The sequence below is a fragment of the Stigmatopora nigra genome, chromosome 7 (genome assembly GCF_051989575.1).
Source record: "Stigmatopora nigra isolate UIUO_SnigA chromosome 7, RoL_Snig_1.1, whole genome shotgun sequence".
Classification (NCBI taxonomy): domain Eukaryota; kingdom Metazoa; phylum Chordata; class Actinopteri; order Syngnathiformes; family Syngnathidae; genus Stigmatopora; species Stigmatopora nigra.
In genome coordinates, this window is record NC_135514.1 from 3,686,112 (window position 1) to 3,708,528 (window position 22,417).

The 22,417-nt window shown below is 37.3% G+C and overlaps 1 protein-coding gene across 2 annotated transcripts; it reads left to right on the forward strand.

Moving 5' to 3' along the window:
• Window positions 1-1,297: 1,297 nt before the first annotated feature.
• LOC144199895 (zinc finger protein 236) lies at window positions 1,298-21,697 on the forward strand. Of its 2 annotated transcripts, none has more exons than XM_077721785.1 (32): window positions 1,298-1,540; window positions 3,315-3,448; window positions 3,682-3,846; window positions 3,922-4,100; window positions 4,227-4,357; window positions 4,912-5,084; window positions 5,932-6,054; window positions 6,373-6,540; window positions 6,687-6,867; window positions 6,977-7,249; window positions 8,178-8,381; window positions 8,490-8,622; window positions 8,982-9,242; window positions 9,433-9,662; window positions 10,131-10,232; window positions 10,635-10,777; window positions 11,377-11,480; window positions 12,039-12,190; window positions 12,776-12,952; window positions 13,740-14,043; window positions 14,445-14,548; window positions 14,862-15,293; window positions 15,567-15,706; window positions 15,821-16,049; window positions 16,127-16,312; window positions 16,980-17,111; window positions 17,755-17,912; window positions 18,053-18,184; window positions 18,372-18,491; window positions 19,303-19,432; window positions 20,475-20,648; window positions 20,765-21,697. In XM_077721785.1, the coding sequence occupies exons 1-32, from the start codon at window positions 1,489-1,491 to the stop codon at window positions 20,881-20,883; spliced, it is 5,445 nt and encodes a 1,814-aa protein (XP_077577911.1). In that variant the 5' UTR covers window positions 1,298-1,488; the 3' UTR covers window positions 20,884-21,697. The 2 variants fall into 2 exon arrangements, with proteins under 2 accessions (XP_077577911.1, XP_077577912.1); XM_077721786.1 differs by having other exon boundaries at window positions 12,045-12,190.
• Window positions 21,698-22,417: the final 720 nt, after the last annotated feature.

Here is a 22,417-nt window from a genome sequence, read left to right on the forward strand (position 1 = left end):
ATCTGCAAGCTGGTTATAATATGGAATACTCTCCTTGAACACCAGGGTTTTAGTGGTTAACAATAACTCATTTACTACCAGCCTTCTTGTCATGATTGGTATTGATATTGATTGGCCAAATATGATGTTTTCTTTTCATTTATTTTTTTGTCCTAGTTGAAACAATCAGGCAGCTTGAGTGGTTAGTGCGTCCGCCGCACAGCTTCACGGTCCTGGGTTCAAATCCAGGTCGGTCCACCTGTGTGGAATATGCATGTTCTGTGTGGGTTTCCTCTGGGTACTCCTGTTTCCTCCCACATTCAGCTGGGTTAGGCTCCAGCACCTCCCATGACCCCAGGAGAATAAAGCGGTTCAGAAAATGAATGAATGAATACACCAATCAATGTAATCCAGGAATTTAAATACCTATTAATCACTCTTGACTCACAACTTGTCTTTAAACGACAGATAAAAAACACTGAATAAAATTCCATTTAATTTGTCCAAGTTTAGGCTTATTAGAAACAATCGAACTCATGTGATAGCAAAACTGTATTTTAACACAATAATTATATCACACATGACTTACTGCCTAACAAGTTGGTCATCAGCCTGCAAGATAGCATAAAACCTATTGAAGCCAGCACAAGGAACTAAAGATGGAAATTAGCCTTCAGATATAATCTTACACATTTACATACTCATCCTGGACTTCAGACGGGACAAGCCCACATCACTCTGCTGACCTCACTTGGACTAGTACTTATTTATTGATTATTTATTTGCCTGTCTGTTGTTACTTGTGCACTATGTGATAAAAGCTGAAAATATCATTATATTTGTATACTGACAATAAAAACATTCAATAAATAAAATTGAACATGTTCATTAACATCAGCATGCATATGTTCATTATTTGTCTCTTTATTAAATAAATCAAACTCAAACTAATTCATTTTCTGAACCATTTATTCTCACAAGGGTCATGTTCACACTCAGACTAATAGCCAATGGCAATTTAGTGCAATTATGTTTTCATGTTATATAAAAATAATACTAATTTTTTAAAGTCTTGTTTAATTTATTTTGTTCAATTTGTTTAAGGTTTTGGGGACTTTTTCACAAAATAATAATACTGTATTTACTTTTTAAGTTGTTTCATGCCTTTGTTCTTTTTTGTTTTTTTTAACAGATCCCTTTGTATTTTGTGATACATTGGACACCAAAGTCTTGTTGAGGTAGTGCTACGTTTTTCGTTTTGTGGAAAATTCTGTTTCATTTTTCTAAATGTTTGTTTCATTTCAACGTACACATTTGTTAGTCAGGTATCGTATAGGTGATATTTTGGAAGTGGGGCACACCTGTGGAAGCATTGCAATAGGCCAAACGGTAGATGTCTCCCTCGCCATCCAGCTGTGTCTCTTTATGGCCACTCCGCACTACAGATGACAGAGACGCCATTTTGAAAAGCAAGTTGTTCATAGCACACCCGCTCAGAGAACTGGAACTATGCCGCGGGGCCGACCTCGCAAACTGAGAGTTAAAAGCAGCGACGAAACAGGTAATAAGTACCAAAATGCAGCGAATAAAATTCTAGATTCTAATCTGTCCAACGACGCTGGTGGTTTGGAATAAACATCTCCAGATCGTCTGTTATAACACTTAGATATAGTGTATATAGTCCCCGGATATAGTATTGCGGGTGGGCTTTGCTTTGTGCGGCGAAGGAGTGATTGAGGCGGAATGATATTAATAGTATTTCGGTGACTCTTCTGACTAGCTCCCATTCTATATTAGTGGGTCGAAGGAGTATGACTACGATCTCTAACGCGACTTACGCCTTCGTATTTTTAAAAATGTGCTGTTTGGGAGTCGTTTTTCCTTAGCATTGCTAACTCGTTTGTTGCTTTGCTACAGCTAGCTTAGGCGCCGTTACTCGCTTGAAAAATATTTTGCCGTTTGTTATGTCCAGTCCCTTTTAGGTCTGGTCCAACTAGTTTCACGTTAGGGAAAAGTTTCCTCAATAATTTGTCTTTACTCAAGCGATCACGTTTGTTGTCACGCACTGGGGAAACGACCGTTTTTTGGCCATCACAAGACTTAAGGACATACAATATTAGTGAAGGCTGTGAACAGAAGACGTATTTTGTGCAGTGCAACGTTATTATAAAGCGTCTAACGCAGTCTGCAAAATTTTAAAAGGAAGATGACCACGACATAAACGCAAAACCTATCAAACACAGCTGATGTAATGGATTGGTGCAAATGATACACTTGATTCTTTACTTTGATGTTGGTCTGAAAATATAGGATAACACTACCCGCTAGTGGTTGTCTTGATGGAATAAAGACAATAAAATGTCCACCCTTTCCATTTTTGATGGTGCATTTCCACCCAAAATTAGCATCGAGGTCAAAAGCATCACACCTATGCCATGTACGAAACCACTATTATTACCAAAATGCAGAATTGGATGCTCAGTAATTTCATGTCCTTCTGCCTCACCTTTGTTGAGTTGGGCTTTGATCCCTCAATGTTAACCAACAACCCAGCACTGCCTCAGAGAATTAATGAAGGGTTTGAAATTATTTAAAGAAATGTTAATCATTTTAACATGTTTAACATGTTTTCTCTAACTATCTGGAGAAAAGGGTGGCCTGATGGGTCAAGCGGTTAACATGTCTGCCACACAGATCTAGGGTCCTGGGTTCAAATCCAGGTTATGCCCACCTCTGTGGAGTTTGCATGTTTTCCCCAGGCCTGCATGTCCTCCCACATTCCAAAAACATGCATGGCAGGCTGATTGGACACTCTAAATTGCCCCTAGGTATGGGTGTGAGTGTGCATGCTTGTCCGTCTCCTTGTACCCTGTGATCGGCTGGCCACCGATTCAGGGTCTCCCCTGCCTCCAGCCCGATGTCAGTTGGGCTAGGCTGCAGCACCCCCGCGACCCAAATGAGGATAAAGCGGTTCAGAAAATGAGATCAGATGAGATCTGGAGAATAATGATGTCAATGTGAATATCATTCCAGAATATCTCAGAATGTATTCTCAAGTCATTAACACTGTCATACATGTTTTTGTTAGGATACCCACTCTAAGCAGTTATCAATATTGTCAACTAGCAAATGATGTGACTGATGTTGATACACACGAAGAATGTTGGTTGGGTACCCACTTAAAAAGAAGTACATACATGTTAAGGCACACAATTCTATTTAAGTATGCACATACACCATTATTTTCATATTGTTAAACACATCATTTTGCTCCAAATCAAAGCTCATTGAACTGCTATTAAGTTTAGGTTTTGTCCATGTTTTTTTTGCTGCAGATGTCAATGAAAATAAAGTTGGTGGCTTCAAGGATGGTGAAATCAAGGACAAGAAGTGCACAATCTGTTCCCAGATATTTACAACAGAAAGCCAGCTGCAGAAACATCTTCGTGAGCATGAGATCAATGACAAGGTAAGGTGAACCTGTTGTATTACAGTGTATTATACTTTGGAGGGGCTATGTTGATATCTAATATAGAATGTCAGAAGATTAGCCAAGATTGGTAGTATGTACTGAAGATTCCGTTCAGATCCTTAAAATCTGATTACTTGTGTTTGATGGAATTTCACCTCCATTGTCTTAGATATTAAATTATAATGTATAACTCTTTATAACTCTGGATAACTTATTGCTCTTCTTTCTAGCCTCATCGATGTGACCATTGTACACAGACGTTTAATGTGGAATTCAACCTTATGCTTCACAAATCCACACATACAACCTCTGATTTCACCTGTCCTGTATGCAATAAAAAGTTCACGCGCATTGCCAGCCTCAAATCCCATACTATGCTGCATGAAATGGAAGAAGTGAGTCTACCAACACATGAAATTGAATAATTGAATACCAATTACAATGAAGGCATTCTTCTCTCTACTTTGGAGAATCTGATCTGTGCAGAATGTGGAGATGAGTTTATCCTTCAGAGTCAACTCTCTCTTCACTTGGAAGATCACCGTAAAGAATTGTCCGGTATGAAGATCTATACCTGCAAAACATGTGGGAAGGAGCTCAAGACATCTGCTAACCTCAAGGAACATATGAGGAGTCACATTAAGATGAGGTCAGGAAGCTTCAATGACCACAAAAAAAGTGATGTCAAATGTAATATTATGGAAGCAAAACATAGGAAGTTGTGTTAATGAAAACATTTTTGTATACATAAACCCATGATTACCACTCTCTGCAGGCCACTGTCTTCCAGCTCTAGAAACTACAAGAAAAATATAGATCGTAGTGGTTTCACCAACAGCTGCCATCATTGTGGAAAGGCATTCAAAAAGCCAAGTCAACTAGTCAGACACATACGCATACACACAGGTAAGCGGCCTGCACAGAAAACCACTAACCTACTGACTGATACAATGATTTTTTTTTTCTAATTGCTATTGTAATTGCAATGTTTTAAGAGCATAGGTTTGAACGTCCCTCCGGTTTGCACATTCTCATTTTGCCTGCATTGGGCTTGGGCGGTTTATTCCCTCACCCCCAAAACATGCAATGCGAGTTTGTTTGAACACAACAGTTTTTGTATTATATGAATATGAACATGAATGCTTTTTTGTTTCGTGCCCAATGATTGCTTGGCAACCAGTGTAGCTGCGACCGTGAGCATGTGACCCTAATGAACATGAATATGGAAGAAAAATGAATGTAAAAAGCACGATGACTCACTGAAATATAAAAGGAATTAACAGTGATACTTATAAAAACTGGCTCATAACATGCCAGCCACTTCCAAGGAAGAGGTTTGCATGCATAAATGGGTCGGGTGTGCAAACTTTTCGATACAGTTGCCCTGTTCTAATCTATTTTTAGATATCCAAGATGAATAATGGTTTTCTGTCAGTAACAATGATTATTTTTCTACCCAGGTGAAAGGCCTTATAAGTGTACACAATGCAGCAAAGCATTTAACCAGAAGGTGGTGCTGCAAACTCACATGGTGAGACATACTGGGGAAAAGCCTCACCTCTGCATGTTTTGCCCTGCTTCCTTCTCCCAAAAGGGGAACTTGCACTCCCATGTTCAGAGAGTTCATTCAGAGGTAAGACTAATAAGTAGGTTGACACGTTTTTGACTTTCGAATTTATTGCTGTTGTTTAATATTTGATTTATCAAATGGCAGGTAGATTGTCTATTTTTCCCCATAAATAAACCTCTCAAATGTACAAGGTTTATGCATAAGAAGTTTACATTTGCATTTATTATTAATATCACCAATTCCGTTTGGAGCAGTTTATAAATGCCTGAGCCAGGCCTACTTTTCAATGTCAAAATCAACACACTTCATTGATTGTGTGGCCCAATGAGCTTACGCAAATGAAGTAAACTTTGACATTTTAAAAAGGTATAACTAGGCTCTCTTAAAATGTTCAACAACACTAACATTTCTGTGTGGGTTAGGAATGGCCCAGTCAGTTTTTTTATTTATTATATTTGCACCATATCCAATTCTGAGTGGATGCAGACTCCAATTTTAATTATTCAACCAATGCTTGAGAATTTGAGATTGACAGTTCACCAAAGTTCCCATAACTGTAAAGACAACATATTTTATCTCCAAAGACCTTGTGCTGTTACTTGTGAAAACGTCAGTATAAGAGGTGCTTTTCGACTGAGAGCATTGTTTTAATGTTGGGACCATTTTCTAAGACCCTCATCCCAAAAAGAAGAAAAAAATAGGCACATACACAAAATTCTCATGTTCAACAGGCCCAGCAACACTCTTATAGATTAGTAATGTTCCCTGAGCACATACTAGCTAGTGATCGACCGATATATTCGGCCGCAAAGCAATGTTGTACCTGATTCTAGTACCTACAGGGGGCATTCGAAATTACATTAGCCATGTAATATATATTTTGATGATATTCTTTTTATTCCCTTTATAGGCAAAAGGTGTGCCGTTGTTCCCCTGTATGGACTGCAGCTGTGTATTCAAGAAGTTAAGCAGTTTGAATGCACATATCGGCAAAATGCACATCTCTGTGATTGACGTGCCTTCCAGCACTTCGGTAAAAACAAATACACAATGTTAAACAAAGCAATGCATTTCAATTCACACATTAGCAATGCACACATCTCTGTCATTAATGTACTTTTCAGCACTTTATTAAAAAGCACTCTGTGTGTTTGTTTGTGGTGGGCGGCATTATAAGGCCGATACATGATTTTGGGCATATTCTAAATGTATTGGTCTTGTGCAAATTTGGTTTACGTGGTTTTGATTTCAGTTGTTACATTGCATTTTGTGCGCCCATAATATCTTTAAAAGCCTTGCCCCTATTTTTTGGTATTTTGTTACATCACTCTTATCATTATTTGACCCATAGGAGACAGACACAGCAGCCCCTGCAGGTTCAGATGGTGGTGAAGGAGTAACAGGTGTCATTCAGCAACTACTAGAACTTTCTGAGCAAGCCAATGGAGAGGCATCCCTGCCCCAACCCCCAGAGCCACCTGTAGCCATGGAAAGTGCCATTAACCAAGACATCCTCCAGGTGACCTGACAATGCACAGACGCTATTGGTTATTTTTAGCTAATCATAAAAATGTACTTCAAGTCTTAGAACTACAAAGATACAGTCTATAAAATTCTGGCCCAATGGTACTTTTTTAAACTAATGGGAAGCTTTTGTTTTTGTAGCAAGCTCTAGAGAACAGTGGCCTGAGTGTAGCGCCAACTCAGGAGGTTGATGCCATTGCCAGAGAGTCCCTGAACCAGACATCTGAGGGGACTAAAGAAGAAGTGAAAAAAGCACAACTTCCAGAAAAAAACATCAGAGAAAGAAAAAGAAGCATATTCAGGAAACCAATACAAATGCCAGGTACTTAAGAAGAATTGATCTATTCAAGATACTAGTTTGATTATGAAATACCAAATATTTTTGCATATACTCATGAAGCGCTGCCTCCTTTTACCACTTCTATTCTTAGGCTGCATCAGGGAGGAAAATGGCATCCGTTGGCATGGATGCCCTTATTGCACTAAGGAATTTAAGAAACCCAGTGACCTTGTCCGCCACATTCGCATTCATACCCATGAGAAGCCGTTTAAGTGTAAACAGTGCTACCGTGCATTTGCTGTCAACAGTACCCTTACAGCCCATATGAAAACTCACTCAGGCATTAAAGCATTTGAGTGTCAATGCTGTCTGAAGTGCTTCACAACATCTGGCAGCATGAAGGTACACATGCGACTGCATACAGGTGAGTTTTGTACCAGAGAAAATACTGCATGAATATTGATAAGCCCTAGTGAAATGTTGGACCACTTTCTGGAATGGTAATCTGTATTCAGCCATTATTCTTTGACTTGTTTTTAAATTCACTCTATTGTCTGATATCCGGGGCTGTGGTATGACTACCTGGCCTAATGCTGAGGTTTATAAAGATGTGCTGCAGTGAGCTGAGTATTTAATCATTGAGCCCTTGTTCTCTAAATTGGTGTAATTACTAAAATTAATAGTGTTCTCTCTAAAGTGGCCCTGTCTCTACCACTCTATTTTGCATAACTGCAAAAGAAATAACACTATTAATAATCCTAGAATTTCAAGTATTTTGGTTCATTACATCACCACTGAAATCACTCTTTGGGATAAGTGTTTCCTCTTTACCTATGTAAGAAGATGAGGAATTATTTTGCTTTTCTTACGCATCTCTAGCCTATTGTTTTCCTATTCCCATCTAAGAATTAAGAAGCTGAGATCTTTTATGCTGGGCATGGCAGGCCGGCTTTTTATCCTAGTCAATGTATAGTTTTGGTTGTGGAGCGCATTGCAAATGTCAGACCCACAGTACTATAACAGTGAAAATTATATATTTTTATTATTTTTTATTAATAAGCCATTTGTTGATAACAAGACCACCCTCCGCTGCTCCACAAATACATCACCGTATTGTAGAATTTACAGGAGCTATTTTGCAGTAAAGTTACAGAACATTTGCTGGACTATAAATTATGACAAAGCCTATTATGCTTCAATTTGACAGCACTTTTGAGACGAAATTATATTTTTAGTGCTGGAGGGTCAAAGGCAATTATTTTTATGATGGTCAAAGTCAGCTTACTTTCACTTGTAAATGTCTTAAAAGGGTATTTACTTTTTTTACTAAATTGATTTATTAATGTTTTTAGGTGTTCGCCCCTTTTCATGCCCACACTGTGATCGGATCTTCCGTACATCAGGACATCGAAAAACCCATATTGCATCTCACTTCAAAAGTTTACAGCAAAAGAAGCACAGGTTTCCACGAAAAATGAACAAATCGAGAGTTTCTAAGAGTACTTTACCATTACCTGACATACCACTACAGGAACCTATTCTCATTACGGATTTTGGTAAGAATGTCTAAACTACATGGTAAAGCTATTATTTAAGATTGGTCATTGCTGTATGAATTGGTATCTCAGCACAAATAAAAAACCCAAGTGTTGTTTTTTCAACAGGCCTTATCCCATCTCAGAACCCTCGCCTAGCATTCCAACAGTATCTTGAGGTGGTAGGCAGTGATCGTCCATACAAGTGCCAATTCTGCAATAAGGCCTATAAGAAATCAAGTCATCTTAAACAGCATGTTAGGTGAGTCAAGGCATTTCATTGAAAAATTATAAGGGAATAGTTTTGGCAAGTACTGTAAATTTTGCACTATAGTAATTTAATTATTCAGTACCCAAGTAAAAAATTTACTGGGAGACTGCCGACATGCTAAGTAAAATGAATGAAAAACCTGCCCGCATAAAGTTCGTTAACAAATAATTATCTATTCATAAGCCATCTTGTTATTAAATCTACAAGGTTTATAGAGAGAAAACAATTTGTCTCATTGCTGATTGTAGAGCCACTGAGATTTTTGGACTTTTTCATTTTGCATTATTTTCCTGAAAATGTACAAGAAGATAAGCAGATACTATCATTGTTTTTCTATTTGCTCAAACAAGATCTCATACAGGAGAAAGGCCATACAAGTGTGTCCAATGTAGTCGGGGTTTCGCCTCCTCAGGGGTCCTTAAGGCACACATCAGGACCCATTCCGGGCTAAAGGCATACAAGTGTGTTATGTGTGATACAACGTTCACCACCAGTGGTAGCCTACGTCGTCACATGACGACCCACAGTGACCTACGGCCTTACATGTGCCCCTACTGCCAGAAGACCTTTAAGTCCTCTCCAAATTGTAGGAAACACATGAAGACACACAGGTTTTTGAATTAATTTATTTTTCTAGTTATATGCAATAAATGTATAGCTAAGATTGTTTAAAATGTTTATTTTAGGACATTATGATATGATCTAGTACTGCACAATTTATTTAGCAGTTAATTCAAACAAAGCCATGATCAATGTAAAAAAAACCTATACTTTTCTCCTATGAATTCAACCCAAAACCAGATATGAACTGGCTCAACAATTGCAGCCTCAGTCGTCTGACCAGCTGGAAGCTGGCACAGTGCCCCATGATATACAGGTGGAGATGGAGGGAAACTCCCTTGAGCAACCACCTGCAACTCCAGGTGAGCAAGAAAATATGCTGGCACTTGGACAAGCAGACGTTGCAAGCGGAGGCCAGCCAGTGACGTTAGAAGCTCAGTTGGCAGATCAACCACTGGTGCAAAGAGAAGGTAACAAGAATGATTACACATAATCACAAAGATTATTAGGTCTTTCCATCACCATTTAATAACTGCCAGCTATTTAGCAATTAGGTCTGCCAAGCACCATTCGACTCGGTACACGGTACAATATCCCTCTCTGTTACATAATGCGAGCAAGTGACAAATAGCAAAACATGGTGTTTTTTCCTAAGTTACCACCTTTTCATAGCTATCCCTTATCTATAAAAACAGCTCATGACTCACCAAGTCATCAATGAAAAGCGACAAAACACAGTAAAATGCGCTGACGTTATGTTTAACATAAAGCCACTGACTTTTGTTGCTAATGCTTGATGTAACTTAATGCACCACTAATTGTAGGGTTAGAATTATAGATATATTTTAGTTTAGTCACAATACATAATACTGTACTGTACATCCTAAACGTGTATTCTATTGGTGGGGACATACTTAACCATGTTTTCTTGTTTACAGATTCTTATGTGACTACTCAACACACTCTATCACAGAATATCACCCAGTTTGAAACGTCAACACTCCCTCAGACCACATTTGACCAGCAAGGTTTGACACAAGGTATACTCATTCAAACTGATTTTTGTTCATATAAATTGTAAGTGCACCTAACTCGGACAGCCTTGATTCACTGCTCATACTAGTGCCAGCTTTAATGAAGGAAAATTGCTCATTAATTCCCATTTGTCTTTCTCTTCTGTGCCTTTTTTTCCATTCGCTTTTGGTCATTCGGTTGCTGATCTGATGAATTAGCTCTATTTCATGTTAATTTACAAATATCTGAAATAGCGAATAAATATTGAATAGTCCTGGTTAAGGACTTTCACAATGCAGAGGGACAGCAATGGATCTTGTGGAACATTTTGCCATTTTCAACATAAATGAAAACAAATTATATAAAATGCATTCAAGAGCTGCTCTCTACCATAAGCATATGTATTGTATTTGTGTGCACTCCTCAAGGCTTTGCAATGACAGAATCAAGTTACAGTCAAAGCCAGTTCTCCACTGTCCAGCAGTTACAGGACTCCAGTACATTGGAGTCTCAGGCTCTTTCATCCAGTTTTAACACCCCAAATTTGCTTCATGTCACCAACGCAGAAGTGGTGAGTCCCAAACTCAAAATCTGTTCACTCAACTATGGTTTTCATTCACTCTGTGAATCATTGGTGGATTGCATTTTATCTAAACCAAGACTCGAGACTCCCACATGAGAGTCCTAAAACAAAATGAATTATAATTGATTAATATAAGATTGCTTGATTAATAGCCTCCTTTAATCGGCGTTAGATATACTAGGATGCCTGCTTATTTGAATTACAATGATGAATCGCTACATTCCTCAAGAATTAGAAAACAAAACCAATTATATGATAAAAAATATGAAATTCTAATATATGGCCATTATTACAGCATATTGATGTTGTCAGAATCTTCAAAATTGTTTTTTAAAGGAAATTAATATAAAATAACTACACATTGTACATACTATATTTCACATGTTTTATAGCTATTGTCATTAGAGTAGTCTAAATTGTAAAAAAATTAGAATCATTTCTCAATAGTAATGAAATTTTATATTAAACATTTTGATAAAGGATGATGCAATGATTCACAGATTACTGTATACCATATGATTTAATATGAATGGCTTCTATGTGTATGTATTATTTATTTGAGGGAAATTGGTTTTGTATTTATTTAGACAAATGGACTTCTCCAGCACAACAGTCAGGAGGAGCTACAACTGGATACTGATCCACATGAATACCAGGAGGACAGTGAAAACAATAGCAAGAGAGCATACAGGTCTATTTCAGATCTAGCAGTTATGTTTTTAGGGGGCCGGGGCCAAAACTGATATTGTATGAAAGAAAATCTAACTTGTTAACTTCTTTTAAGCCCATAATATTGTGACTCTACAAGTGTGAGTTTAGCTGCTTTTGCCAGTTTGGATCTTTGGCCTTCTGCATCATCGCATGCCCACTTGAGTTAGTTTTAAGTGTTTCCTTGAATTAATAGTTTTATTTTGGTTGGGTCATTGTTTTTTGTTCAACTACAGATTCTTCATTCATCAATCTTTGAGTCTTTTCTGGAAGTGTCTTTAAATGTGCCCCTGCCCTCCACCTTTGATAATAATTTCATCTTTATTTGGTATTTATTGTAGAACGATAGAGTTGACCTTTGAAAATATGTTAAACATTATAAGATGTGATCAGTAAAGGGCAAAAAAATGAGAAGGTGAAAAAAAAAACTTGAAAATGAGAAATAGTTCAAATATGGCGAACATTCTGTTTTGACACAAGAGACTGAACTAGATTTTAATTATTAATGTAGCTGCTAAGAATAATTTTTTTCTCTCTTTAGATGCAGTTGGTGTAACAAAGGCTTCAAAAAGTCAAGTCATCTGAAACAGCATTTGCGCTCCCACACTGGAGAAAAGCCATTCAGATGTCACCTGTGTGGAAGAGCTTTTGTATCAGCTGGTGTGCTGAAATCCCATTTGAACACACATACAGGTAAATTTCTGAAATTTTTGGAAATGTTGTTATATTTGACTAAATTTATGCAATTTTGGCGGCCTTGTGGGGAAGTTCTTAGTGCGTTGGCCTCGCAGTTCTGCGGTCGAGGGTTCCATCCCAAATGATACCTCACACTCTAACCTGCCCTTAGGTATGAGTATGAGCATTAAAGGTTGTTCGCCTCCTTGTGCCCTGCAATTGGCTGGCCACCAATTCAGGGTGTCCCCCGCCTTTGGCCCAAAGTCAGCTGGGATAGGCTCCAGTCCCCCGTGACCCTAGTGAGGATAAAGTGGTTCAGAAATTGATATGAGATGAGACATATTTTTATATATATTTTTCATTTTAATCTAACATGTTTTGTAGGTTTAATAATCATTAAAGGTAGTTTTTTTCTAATGACGTTTATTTATACTTTTTTAAAAACAATTTTATTTAATTTCTTGAGAGTCGTCTTTTTTGTGTATTGCTTGAACAATAATGTAGTTATGTTTTTTACATTCATAACACGACAGTGCAGTAATTCAAAATGGTTTGTTTTTAATCAAAAAAATAAATCTCTTATGATCCTATCTGGAATTACAGGAGTAAAACCCTTCAGGTGTAATGTGTGTGATGCCTCTTTCACAACCAATGGCAGCCTGAACCGCCACATGATTATTCATATAAAGTCATTCAAATGCTCCATGTGTGATGAGACCTTCAGGACGAGCCTGCTGGTTAAAAAGCACCTGAAAAAGGATCACGCCATTGAAAATCAAAGTAAGTTATCTGAAGTTAGTTTGTGATTTATTATGTCTGCTGCAGGTGATTTCATTGACATATATTGATAGATTGCTTTTCGTGTGGATTGCTTGGATTCAATATCCTCTTCTGATATCACAAACCTTTCTAAAATATACCTTAAATCTCAGCCTTTTAAAGCATTAAATTCAATTGGCTGTTTCACAACAACCACTATCCATGTTTCAAGATTCTCTCTTACCTACTTGTCCACCTCGACTAAATGCTCCCCCTTATTAATGATTGCAATTCCCCTTAAAACCGTACAAATGCAATGGAGCACATATTTTCATAGACACGGGGCCCAGGTAAAAGTCTAAAATTTAGTACAAAGTGGACAGCTTTTGGCCCTGGTAGAACGGGCTCTTACTATTTCAGTGGCACAGAGCACATATTCATATGCTTTATTTATTTTAAGACATAAATAAATAATTTCCTCATAACTTTCTCTCATTTTTGTGTTTCCTCACATCGTTCATACAAAATTGAGACACTGGCCAATTTTAAAGGGTTTAGTTTGTAGTTGTGTGAGGGCCATGGAATTAATTAAAGAATTTACATATAAGGTACACCTACTTAGGAAATTTTCAAGTTCCAAAAAAAGTTCTAGAACCAATTAATTTCATAAGGCGATGTACGACTGTAAACAAACACCTACTTTAATGCCATTCTGATTATGAAGTGTTTATCAGAAGAGCTAATGTAGAAGCCACCTCAACGTATGTGAATATGTGCTTACTTGAACATTTGTCATTTATCGTTTCAGTTATTGGTTTGGAAGATCAAGATGTCAGGGAGGATGAAGACGAAGACGAAGAAGAGGACCCAAAAACATCGAAGAGAAGGGCTGTTGAAATAATTCCTTTCACGGAGGAGCAGGCTGCAGAATTGGCAAAAGATCCTGGTGAGGAGGCCTCTGTGTCAGAGCGAATACTTTCCCAGTCTGCAGCCGAGAGAGATCGCATCAGTGAGATCAAAGACAAGACGGATGTGCTGGAGACCGAACCCAAATTTCCAAACTGCTGCAATTTTTGCCCAAAGAGTTTCAAGAAACCCAGTGACCTCGTCAGGTAATGTTGGGGCCATTTTGATACCTTAGCACCAATACAAATATCAACTGGGGAGGGTGCATTCAATTGTTTTGATACTCTTATTTACTCTTTATTGTAGCCCTTCACCGACTAATTGGATCAAATATAAAAACTGTTATCGTGCAGGAAAGCAATTCCTTGTATCGAACATATGTGAATGGTTTTCTCTGAGTAGTTTTTGATGTAGTTTAATTTATCCTTTCAAACAGCACACTAAAAAAGGCGCAATCTGAAAACATGACCCATTTTTTCTGTGTTTATTAATTTGCCTATCATCTTCTGGTTTTGTTTTTATTTTATCATTATGATTTTTAAGTACGCTGCACTTTGAAATGGGCTGAACTCGGCAAATCACTAAAACTTGAACCCCAATTTTCTAGGCACGTTCGAATCCACACGGGAGAAAGACCATACAAGTGTGATGAATGTGGGAAGAGTTTTACTGTGAAATCAACTCTCGATTGTCATGTGAAGACACACACCGGTTAGTTGCTGTTTTTGTTTTTGTTTTTGAAATCTTTGTAATTATTTTTTGGGCAGCGTAGTGACCCTGGGTTAACGATATTGCTGGATCCTTAATGTTGGCTGAATTAATTGAATCTATTTCTTTCTTCTTTTTTTAAGCTTATTGCCACCACATTTATTAGAAAAAATACCAATTTTCCTTCTGAAATTATTAATAATCATCAGGCTGTTTTTTTTAATTCAAGCCAACTGGACTTTGCTTGTTTGTTAAAATTTTGTTTGTAGGTTTAACTATTTCACATTAACAACTTAATGTCTTCTCATTTTTTCAGGTCAGAAACTTGTCAACTGCCACATGTGCAACACTTCCTTCTCTACAAAAGGTAGTTTAAAGGTGCATATGCGGCTCCACACGGGCTCCAAGCCTTTCAAATGCCCCTTCTGTGACCTTCGTTTTCGGACCTCTGGCCATCGAAAAACACATATACAGTGCCACTTGCGCGCTAATGGCGAAAGCCGTAAGTCCAAGCGGTCCACACCATCTAACCAGGTCTGTCAAACTCAAGACATGGACCTTGCTGGGGGCTCAGGACAAGAACAGCCCGCACCAATGCCAGAAACACTTCAGACTGTTGGACTGCTACAAACTCCCAACTCTGATAACATCTATCTCCCAGCAAACCAAGTGCTGACTGGGCAGTTTGACCAGAATCTATTACAGTTGGGCCTTGTGGGACAAGCTATTCTTCCTGCCCCAATGTCAGGTATTGTCTGCTTTTACATGATAAAAAAAAAATGTAAGTACTCGTTTGAGTCTACGGTATAAGTGTAACAATTTGTATATGATATCACAGTGAATGCTCACTTCTTGGTTTACGCAACAGACTATACGAAATATTGGAGAACATTGGAGAGGACATAGATTTTCAAACATGGTTTTAATTCCATAATGTTTATTTGAGAGATGCATTTAAAATAACAATTCAAAATCTAACTTCTAATTGATCAGTAATGTCTGTTTGTCTTTGTTTTGCCAGGAGATGTTAATGTTCCCCTTTCGGATGGTCTGACCACACTTGAAGGGATTCAACTCCAGTTGACTTCCACCAATTCGGTGGGCCCAAATGTCCAAATCTCTGGTATTGATGCAAGCAACCTAAACAACATCACTTTGCAGGTTAATTATTTACTCTATTTCTTTGATTTAAACCAAAATGTTTCTATTGGACTATACCTACCCATAGAATGATTACATTTCTATTATTATGTAACACTATATTTTCTTTTGCAGATTGACCACGCCCTTCTTCAGCAGACACTACAGCATGGAGGTCTTCTCTCGCAGCCTCTAAGTGTTGACACTGGTCTTGTCCTCCACTCTGGCAGTCAATTAATGTCTAGTAGTGACCAAACGGTCTCTGCGAATGTTGTCCTCCACCCTTTGACGAGCCTTGGCCTGCAGCCTTCTGCAATTACACCTGCCCAGGTCACAATGGCTGGTCTTTCTGACCAGGACACAAGTATGTTTCTTAATGGAGAGCAATATGTTTTAGAGCTGAATAATAAATTTTAAGATTTCCAATCCCTTATCATCCAGGCTCTCAGGACTTGGCCCATGTTTTAGGCAGCACTGGGTTGGTGACTGGCGGCACAAGCAATCAGGAGATTACACTTACAATCAACAATTCCAGCTTCTCACAAGCTCTAGCGCAAGTACAAGCAGCAGTGTCTGGTTCAAACAATTCATCAGTGAACCATCAAGAGATCACGCTCACCATATCAGGTATTTCCCATGAGCGCTATGTCTTATTTTCTTATAAATTCAGACACTCACTTTGAGAGAAAGAAATATTCTGTCAAGGTACAGTCACATACTTACACACTTAATGGTCAAGTCTGCCAGACCTTCCTAACAGATAAAGATTAAGAAAAAAAATTAAAAAAGTAATTACCCACAGACATGAACTACTAATTAAAATACTAATTATAATAATACATTGAGAAATATTTGCATGACGGATGCATGAAGTGTACAATGTTATTTCTTAAGGGAGATTTGAGTTAGTGGTCTATTGTAGAGTGGAATGGTATATGGTACTAAAAAACAGCCGGATAAAGTAATAGCCACTGGTGACATACTTCTTCCCACGTCATTTGCTATTCATTATTTTAATTTCCTCTAAGAAATGTTGGCTAGCTACCCCACCTACTGCCCGTTGTTGGCTGGGTTAGGCTTCAGCACCCCTATGACCATCGTGAGGATAAGCAGCTCTGAAAATGAATTAATGAAATATATTTTCATGGAGTTGGATTTATTCTTTTTACATTGAAATGTGACATATACTCTAGTTTGATTTATAACTGGTTTTGTTTTCATTACTATGCATTTTTTTACTTGTACAACTTATTTTCCATTAAATTCAGTAAGCTATAATTCCACATATTTACAGGTCAAGATCTACTTCCCCAGCAGAACAGCAATTCAGACCTGAACAGTGGCCTCAGGCTAGCATCACCACTTACAAGCCAGCCCACCAATGACCACCTTCTACCTCAGAACCACACCAACACCGGAATGAATAGTAAGGCTTAGTTAAGAATGTGGGTAATGTTTTTGGAATGTGGGAGGTAACCTAGCCATTGACATAATCCGACATACCAATTTTGGTTTCCAATTAACCAATTAACTGACAGGAATTCAAATCAACCAAAAGACAAGGGGGCCCATTTTCTGCATTCGTTTAACTTCTTTAGGCATATTGCACGACTAGTTAATCCAGAAATGTATTTTTTGTTTTTTGCAATTTAAAATGAAAAATTGTCCAAGTTCTCCAAACGTTTTGGGTGGTTACAGATCTGCGTTTCCCCTAAATTAATGCTCCTTAATAGAAGTATAAATTGCACCACCCAAATTTTTATAAAATTAAAGGAAAAAAATCATTGCCCATACGCCCCACTACTAAATATAAACTCTAGGTGCATACATATTAATATGGAATAATTACATAAATATAATTATACCCTGTTTGATCACAAATCTCATTATCAACCAATTTAAGATTGGATGCTCATTTATAAGGTGTCCCCTTCCTTTTGTCATTTGCGTGGCTGTGAGCTCTTATAAAATCAATTTATTATTGATAAGTAGCTTGTATGAATTTGACTTTACAGTATGACATAAAAATGGGCATGAAAATATTAAAACTACAACAATCTTTCTTACAGTTACAAGTCTTCAGTCGAGCACCTCGCTATCACACCCCACTTCATCTCAAAGCCTAGTGTTGTCACCAGGAGGTGTGGCCAATGATGGTAGTGTTACTTTGACCCTGGCAGATCCTCAGGGCATGCTGGATGGTGTTGCTCTGAACCTTAATGCTCAGGTAAATTATTATATTTTGTTGTTGTTGTTTTTGTTTTAAGATGAAAATTTATTATTTTTTAATCGTTGTAACCACCATTCTCTCCCAGTCTTCAGCATCAGAATTAAGTAAGTCAATGTTTTTTTTCCCTCTATTGTTAGGGCCAAACATTCCCTGCAGTGCTTCATGACTCCAATCTACAACCAGGGCAACCCACTATTGCAGGCCCTTCTGTCATACTGCTCAGCCATAATTCTCAGTCTCTGATGGGCACATCCGACAATGGTTATCATGTAAGTCCTCTTATCAATCATACAAATGTTCATTTAGATCACAATTAGTTCATAAATCTGACAATTTTGCAAAGATTAGAAGTACATTAGAACCCACATCGTTATGTTTTTTTCAGTAAGCCATTTTTATGATCCATTAATAATGAGGAGAATCCATTTGACGTGAATATTTTGGTTTGTGTTCCAGACTGGAAATGATAGCCACAAGGGTACAAAGGGCCACCCTAACGAGCAAGCTCATACTAAAGACCGATGTCACATCTGCAACATCTGCAACAAAGCCTTTAAGCGAGCAATGCACCTAAAGGTAAGCATTACTCTAAAGCAGCTTGACCACCATATTGTGATTGTTCCCCATGTGCATGTAATTTGAAAAAATAGTCAAATTTGTATCACCAACAATACAATTAAATTAATGTTTACAACACTTAAGTACTTAATTATGCTAATTTGTGCGATTAAAAAAAAAAAGATGTTTTTTTTCAAGTAGAAAACATAATCAAGGTATGTTCGTTTTACCAGTAGAGTTAAAAGTATTTTTCTTAGACCAAACTGCCGTCTTTTAGTGCACTTTTGTGGAATAAATGTAACTCTTAACAAAATACCAATGCTTGATATGCAAAGTTCTACAGGGAGGTCTTAAATTTTAGGTTCCTGCAATTTTCATTTGGTCACCTACTTTTTGAATGGATGTTGTTAATATGACCGTTCAATTATATTTGCTCACCGTGAATATGTAAATGAATGAATAGATCCCAAATGTTAATATTTATATGGAAATCCTATACATTGATTGCAAGAACATATAATTTACAAAATAAGATGTTTAGTCTTTAAATTGTACCTGTACTGAGTTCCCTAATAAATGGAGCGATATTTATGAGGCACACCACATTGCACCGGAAGCACATGGAGTGACAGTTATACAGCAACTGCAAATCGGAACGGTTTGATGATCTAGTGACTTAATTTCATTTTTGTGTATTATGACAAAGGTTGATTTATATTTCTATGGAGTGAGAGTAATGTAAGATGTGGCCAAAGCGTGGGAATGGCCTGAAATGTGTGAGAGACGCGCTCAATGTGTGAGAGTTACCCCAATTTTTATTTGGTTATAGGAGCATGAACGAGTGCACCAGCCAGGCCCATCGCCAAGCTCCCTCAAACCAAGAGCCTATAGCTGCTCCTCATGCGGGAAGGCCTTCCCTAAGCGCAGTCAACTGGAGAGACACAATCGCACACACACAGGTAATTTGAGGAAATGTATTCCTATGAATGAGTCTTGCTTTACATTACTGTGAAATCAAGTCATGATTAGCTCTATAAAGCATAAAGTCACACATATTTCACCCAATTACCATTTAAATGGGCCAATGATAGTATGTATATATAGATCATGTTAATAATTCTTCAGACCTTTAGGTGTCTTTGCTTTTATGAAGCAGTTGTGCAACACTGCAACATTACCGCCACCATCATGCAGTATTTATTGTCATGAAGGATCATGAATTACTGCTAGCTTCTGATGTTTCATAATATCATTTTAATTTGCTACTGTCATTAACATAACCATGGCACCAATTTTAAGATGATTAAACTCATTTGTATGCTCTCATTTTTAGGACATTGCAAATCATTTCATCAGGAAATATACATAAACCTATTGGGAATAAATAGCTTACGGGAGTGTTTTGTGGAATGGTTTACAATAGAAATTATTCATCCTTAAGACAAGATATATTTTAAAGCAAATATGTCATTTGGTGCTATGATTGTTGGGGAGTGTAAAGTCTTGGTGACAGCCTGCTAATGAGACTATACTGATGGAAAATAGGCATTAGTTTTTTTTTTGTTAAGCTTGTCTATGTCTTTGTTATCAATGTAGAGCAGCTTTAGCTAAGTGATTGCAGTATTTTGCATAAATAAGCACTGTGAAGACTGGGAATCTCATCACACCAGCAGGAAAAATATATCTCTATTGTCATGTTAGTTCCAGTTAGGATTGCCGAAAGTCCCTTGAGAAACAGAATCATCCTGTATTCATCAACAAACGTACGTGTCCCGCTTTGAGCTAAAAAAACACTGTCTGACGTTTTGAACCAAAAAAAAAACAATGTAAAAAAGAGCTTTCAAATATTGCCTCTAATATGTTACATGCCCAAATACTTCCCAATAGAGCATTATTCCTGAGATGAGCATATGAAGAATTCCAATTTTTACACACAAGTTTTGTAGAATTGGTGCAAAAGGCCAATACTTATTTGCAAGTGTTTGTTTCATTGTCCTCCAGGCGAGCGTCCCTTCAAGTGCCCTCAGTGTGACAAAGCTTTCAATCAGAAGAGTTCTTTACAGGTGCACATGGTCAAACACACGGGAAAAAAGCCCTTCAAGTGTGAGATGTGCAGCATCCGATTTACTCAAAAGAGCAACATGAGACACCACATGAAGAGAGCCCATGGCTATGGTGAGCATGTCGATTGTCAAAATTAATTAATCCATTGGTTTTGGAGCTTCTTAAGTCATTATTGTTTATATTACATTATTTTTCTAACTTGCAGCTTATATATTTTGTTTCCAAAGGTCAAATACAGGATGTGAGATTGCACCAAGAAGAACCAACTACTGAAGTCACTCCAACTTCTGAACTCGACTTGGGAGTTGTCCCTGAGTCATCTGGAGATTGGCATGTGTTCCCATGAATCATATCAAATCATCTGATTCTTGACAAGTCATGAACTGTATGTTTTAAAAGTTGGATCACGAAGCAGTTAACTTTTGCCAAACATCTTTTTGCCTCCAAAATGATTTCTCTGGAGGGTGACACGTTTGCCCTCTAAGCTGTCGGACACTTTTTCAAAAACCTTTCTCAATGTGAATCTTTAAAAATGTAACCCCCTCAAAATCTGAGCATGACCAGCGTGAAACCTTAACAGATGGTTTCATGAAACAGTGTTATCTTAAATAATAGTGTTTATTGTAGGCATTTTGGGGTTAAAATATTATTTTTTAATAGTATCTCAATAGCTGCTCCGTAAATGTTGAAGTAATCAACTATGGGCAATTAAGAAAGTTATGAGAGTAAACCGGTCTCTAATAAGAAAAGAATAATGTGCAGTAGTTAGAAAACCCCTGCAGAGAATGAGAGGTTGTGATATCAGTCTGCTCGCTGGGTCGACTGCAGCCAAATGGTACCACTTTGCTAGTAGGGCATGTTATACAACCCTATGCCCTAACTGCTTTTCAATTGAAATTATATAGATATGTTTATATAATTAATTCATATTTATATTGTACATAGTATATATTATAGTGTATATACTTTTTTCCATTTTTGTGCAGCTGCATTTGTAAATACTTAATTTGGTTGTTTCGTTGATCTTCCATTGAATGGTTGGTTGTCAGTTAGCCTATTTCTGTGGCCATTGTGAAGCAGATGTATTTTCATTTTTAGTTTTTTTTTTTTTTACATTTCCAAACAAAAAGTACATTAAAATAATTTTATACTACCTGAAACCCTCTCATCTTCTCCTTCTTTATAAGTTAGTAAATACGTTCCTGATTTGATCTCATGATCAAGGTGATCATTTTCAGAGTATTGGAAGTGGGTATTTACAAATATGATTGAGTTTTTCCAAATGTATTTATTTTTGAGTAATCATTTATTGGCTGAGAGTTTGTATGGAGGATAGGGAGGATGTTGGCAGCGCACAAAGAGCATAACATTTCAACAGAAATCCAGAGATATTCATCACTTTGGACTACTACTATGTTATTTGTGAGAACAAAATACATATTTTGTGCTGGTGATACATTTTTGCTGTTAAATGTCCTCTTTAAATCTGATTTTCCATTATCTGAGGTATATTACATAAGTTTTTCTGTTTCACTTTGAAGGGTAATTAACCAAATGTGTTTTTTTAATGACCACATTGTAGACTGTCTGCCAAACATTAATCTAATAATTTAATGAGATTTTCATTGGTGAAAGAGCTCGACCTTGGGTTTCTTTTTTTTTTTTGTTCTCCCCATTATACTCTTTCTACACTGTGTTTTTCTATGTAATTCTCACTATTACCACAGGATATCTCAATAGTGGCCTATCAAAGAGAGTGATCTGAATAACATCCTCAAAATAAGTCTAATATGGTATCTTTTATTTCTAGTTTGGAACATGTCATCAATTGGTTGACTGGGCTTCCTGCAAATCATAAGTCCATTCAAATGCACACACTA

What these genes read in the sequence shown, in the direction of transcription:
- LOC144199895 (XM_077721785.1), top strand. Translation starts at nt 1,489, where the DNA reads ATGCCGCGGGGCCGACCTCGCAAACTGAGAGTTAAAAGCAGCGACGAA. An exon ending in ACACATGCGACTGCATACAG is followed by an intron (nt 7,250 to 8,177) that starts GTGAGTTTTGTA and finishes TAATGTTTTTAG; the next exon opens with GTGTTCGCCCCTTTTCATGC. An exon ending in CCATTTGAACACACATACAG is followed by an intron (nt 12,191 to 12,775) that starts GTAAATTTCTGA and finishes CTGGAATTACAG; the next exon opens with GAGTAAAACCCTTCAGGTGT.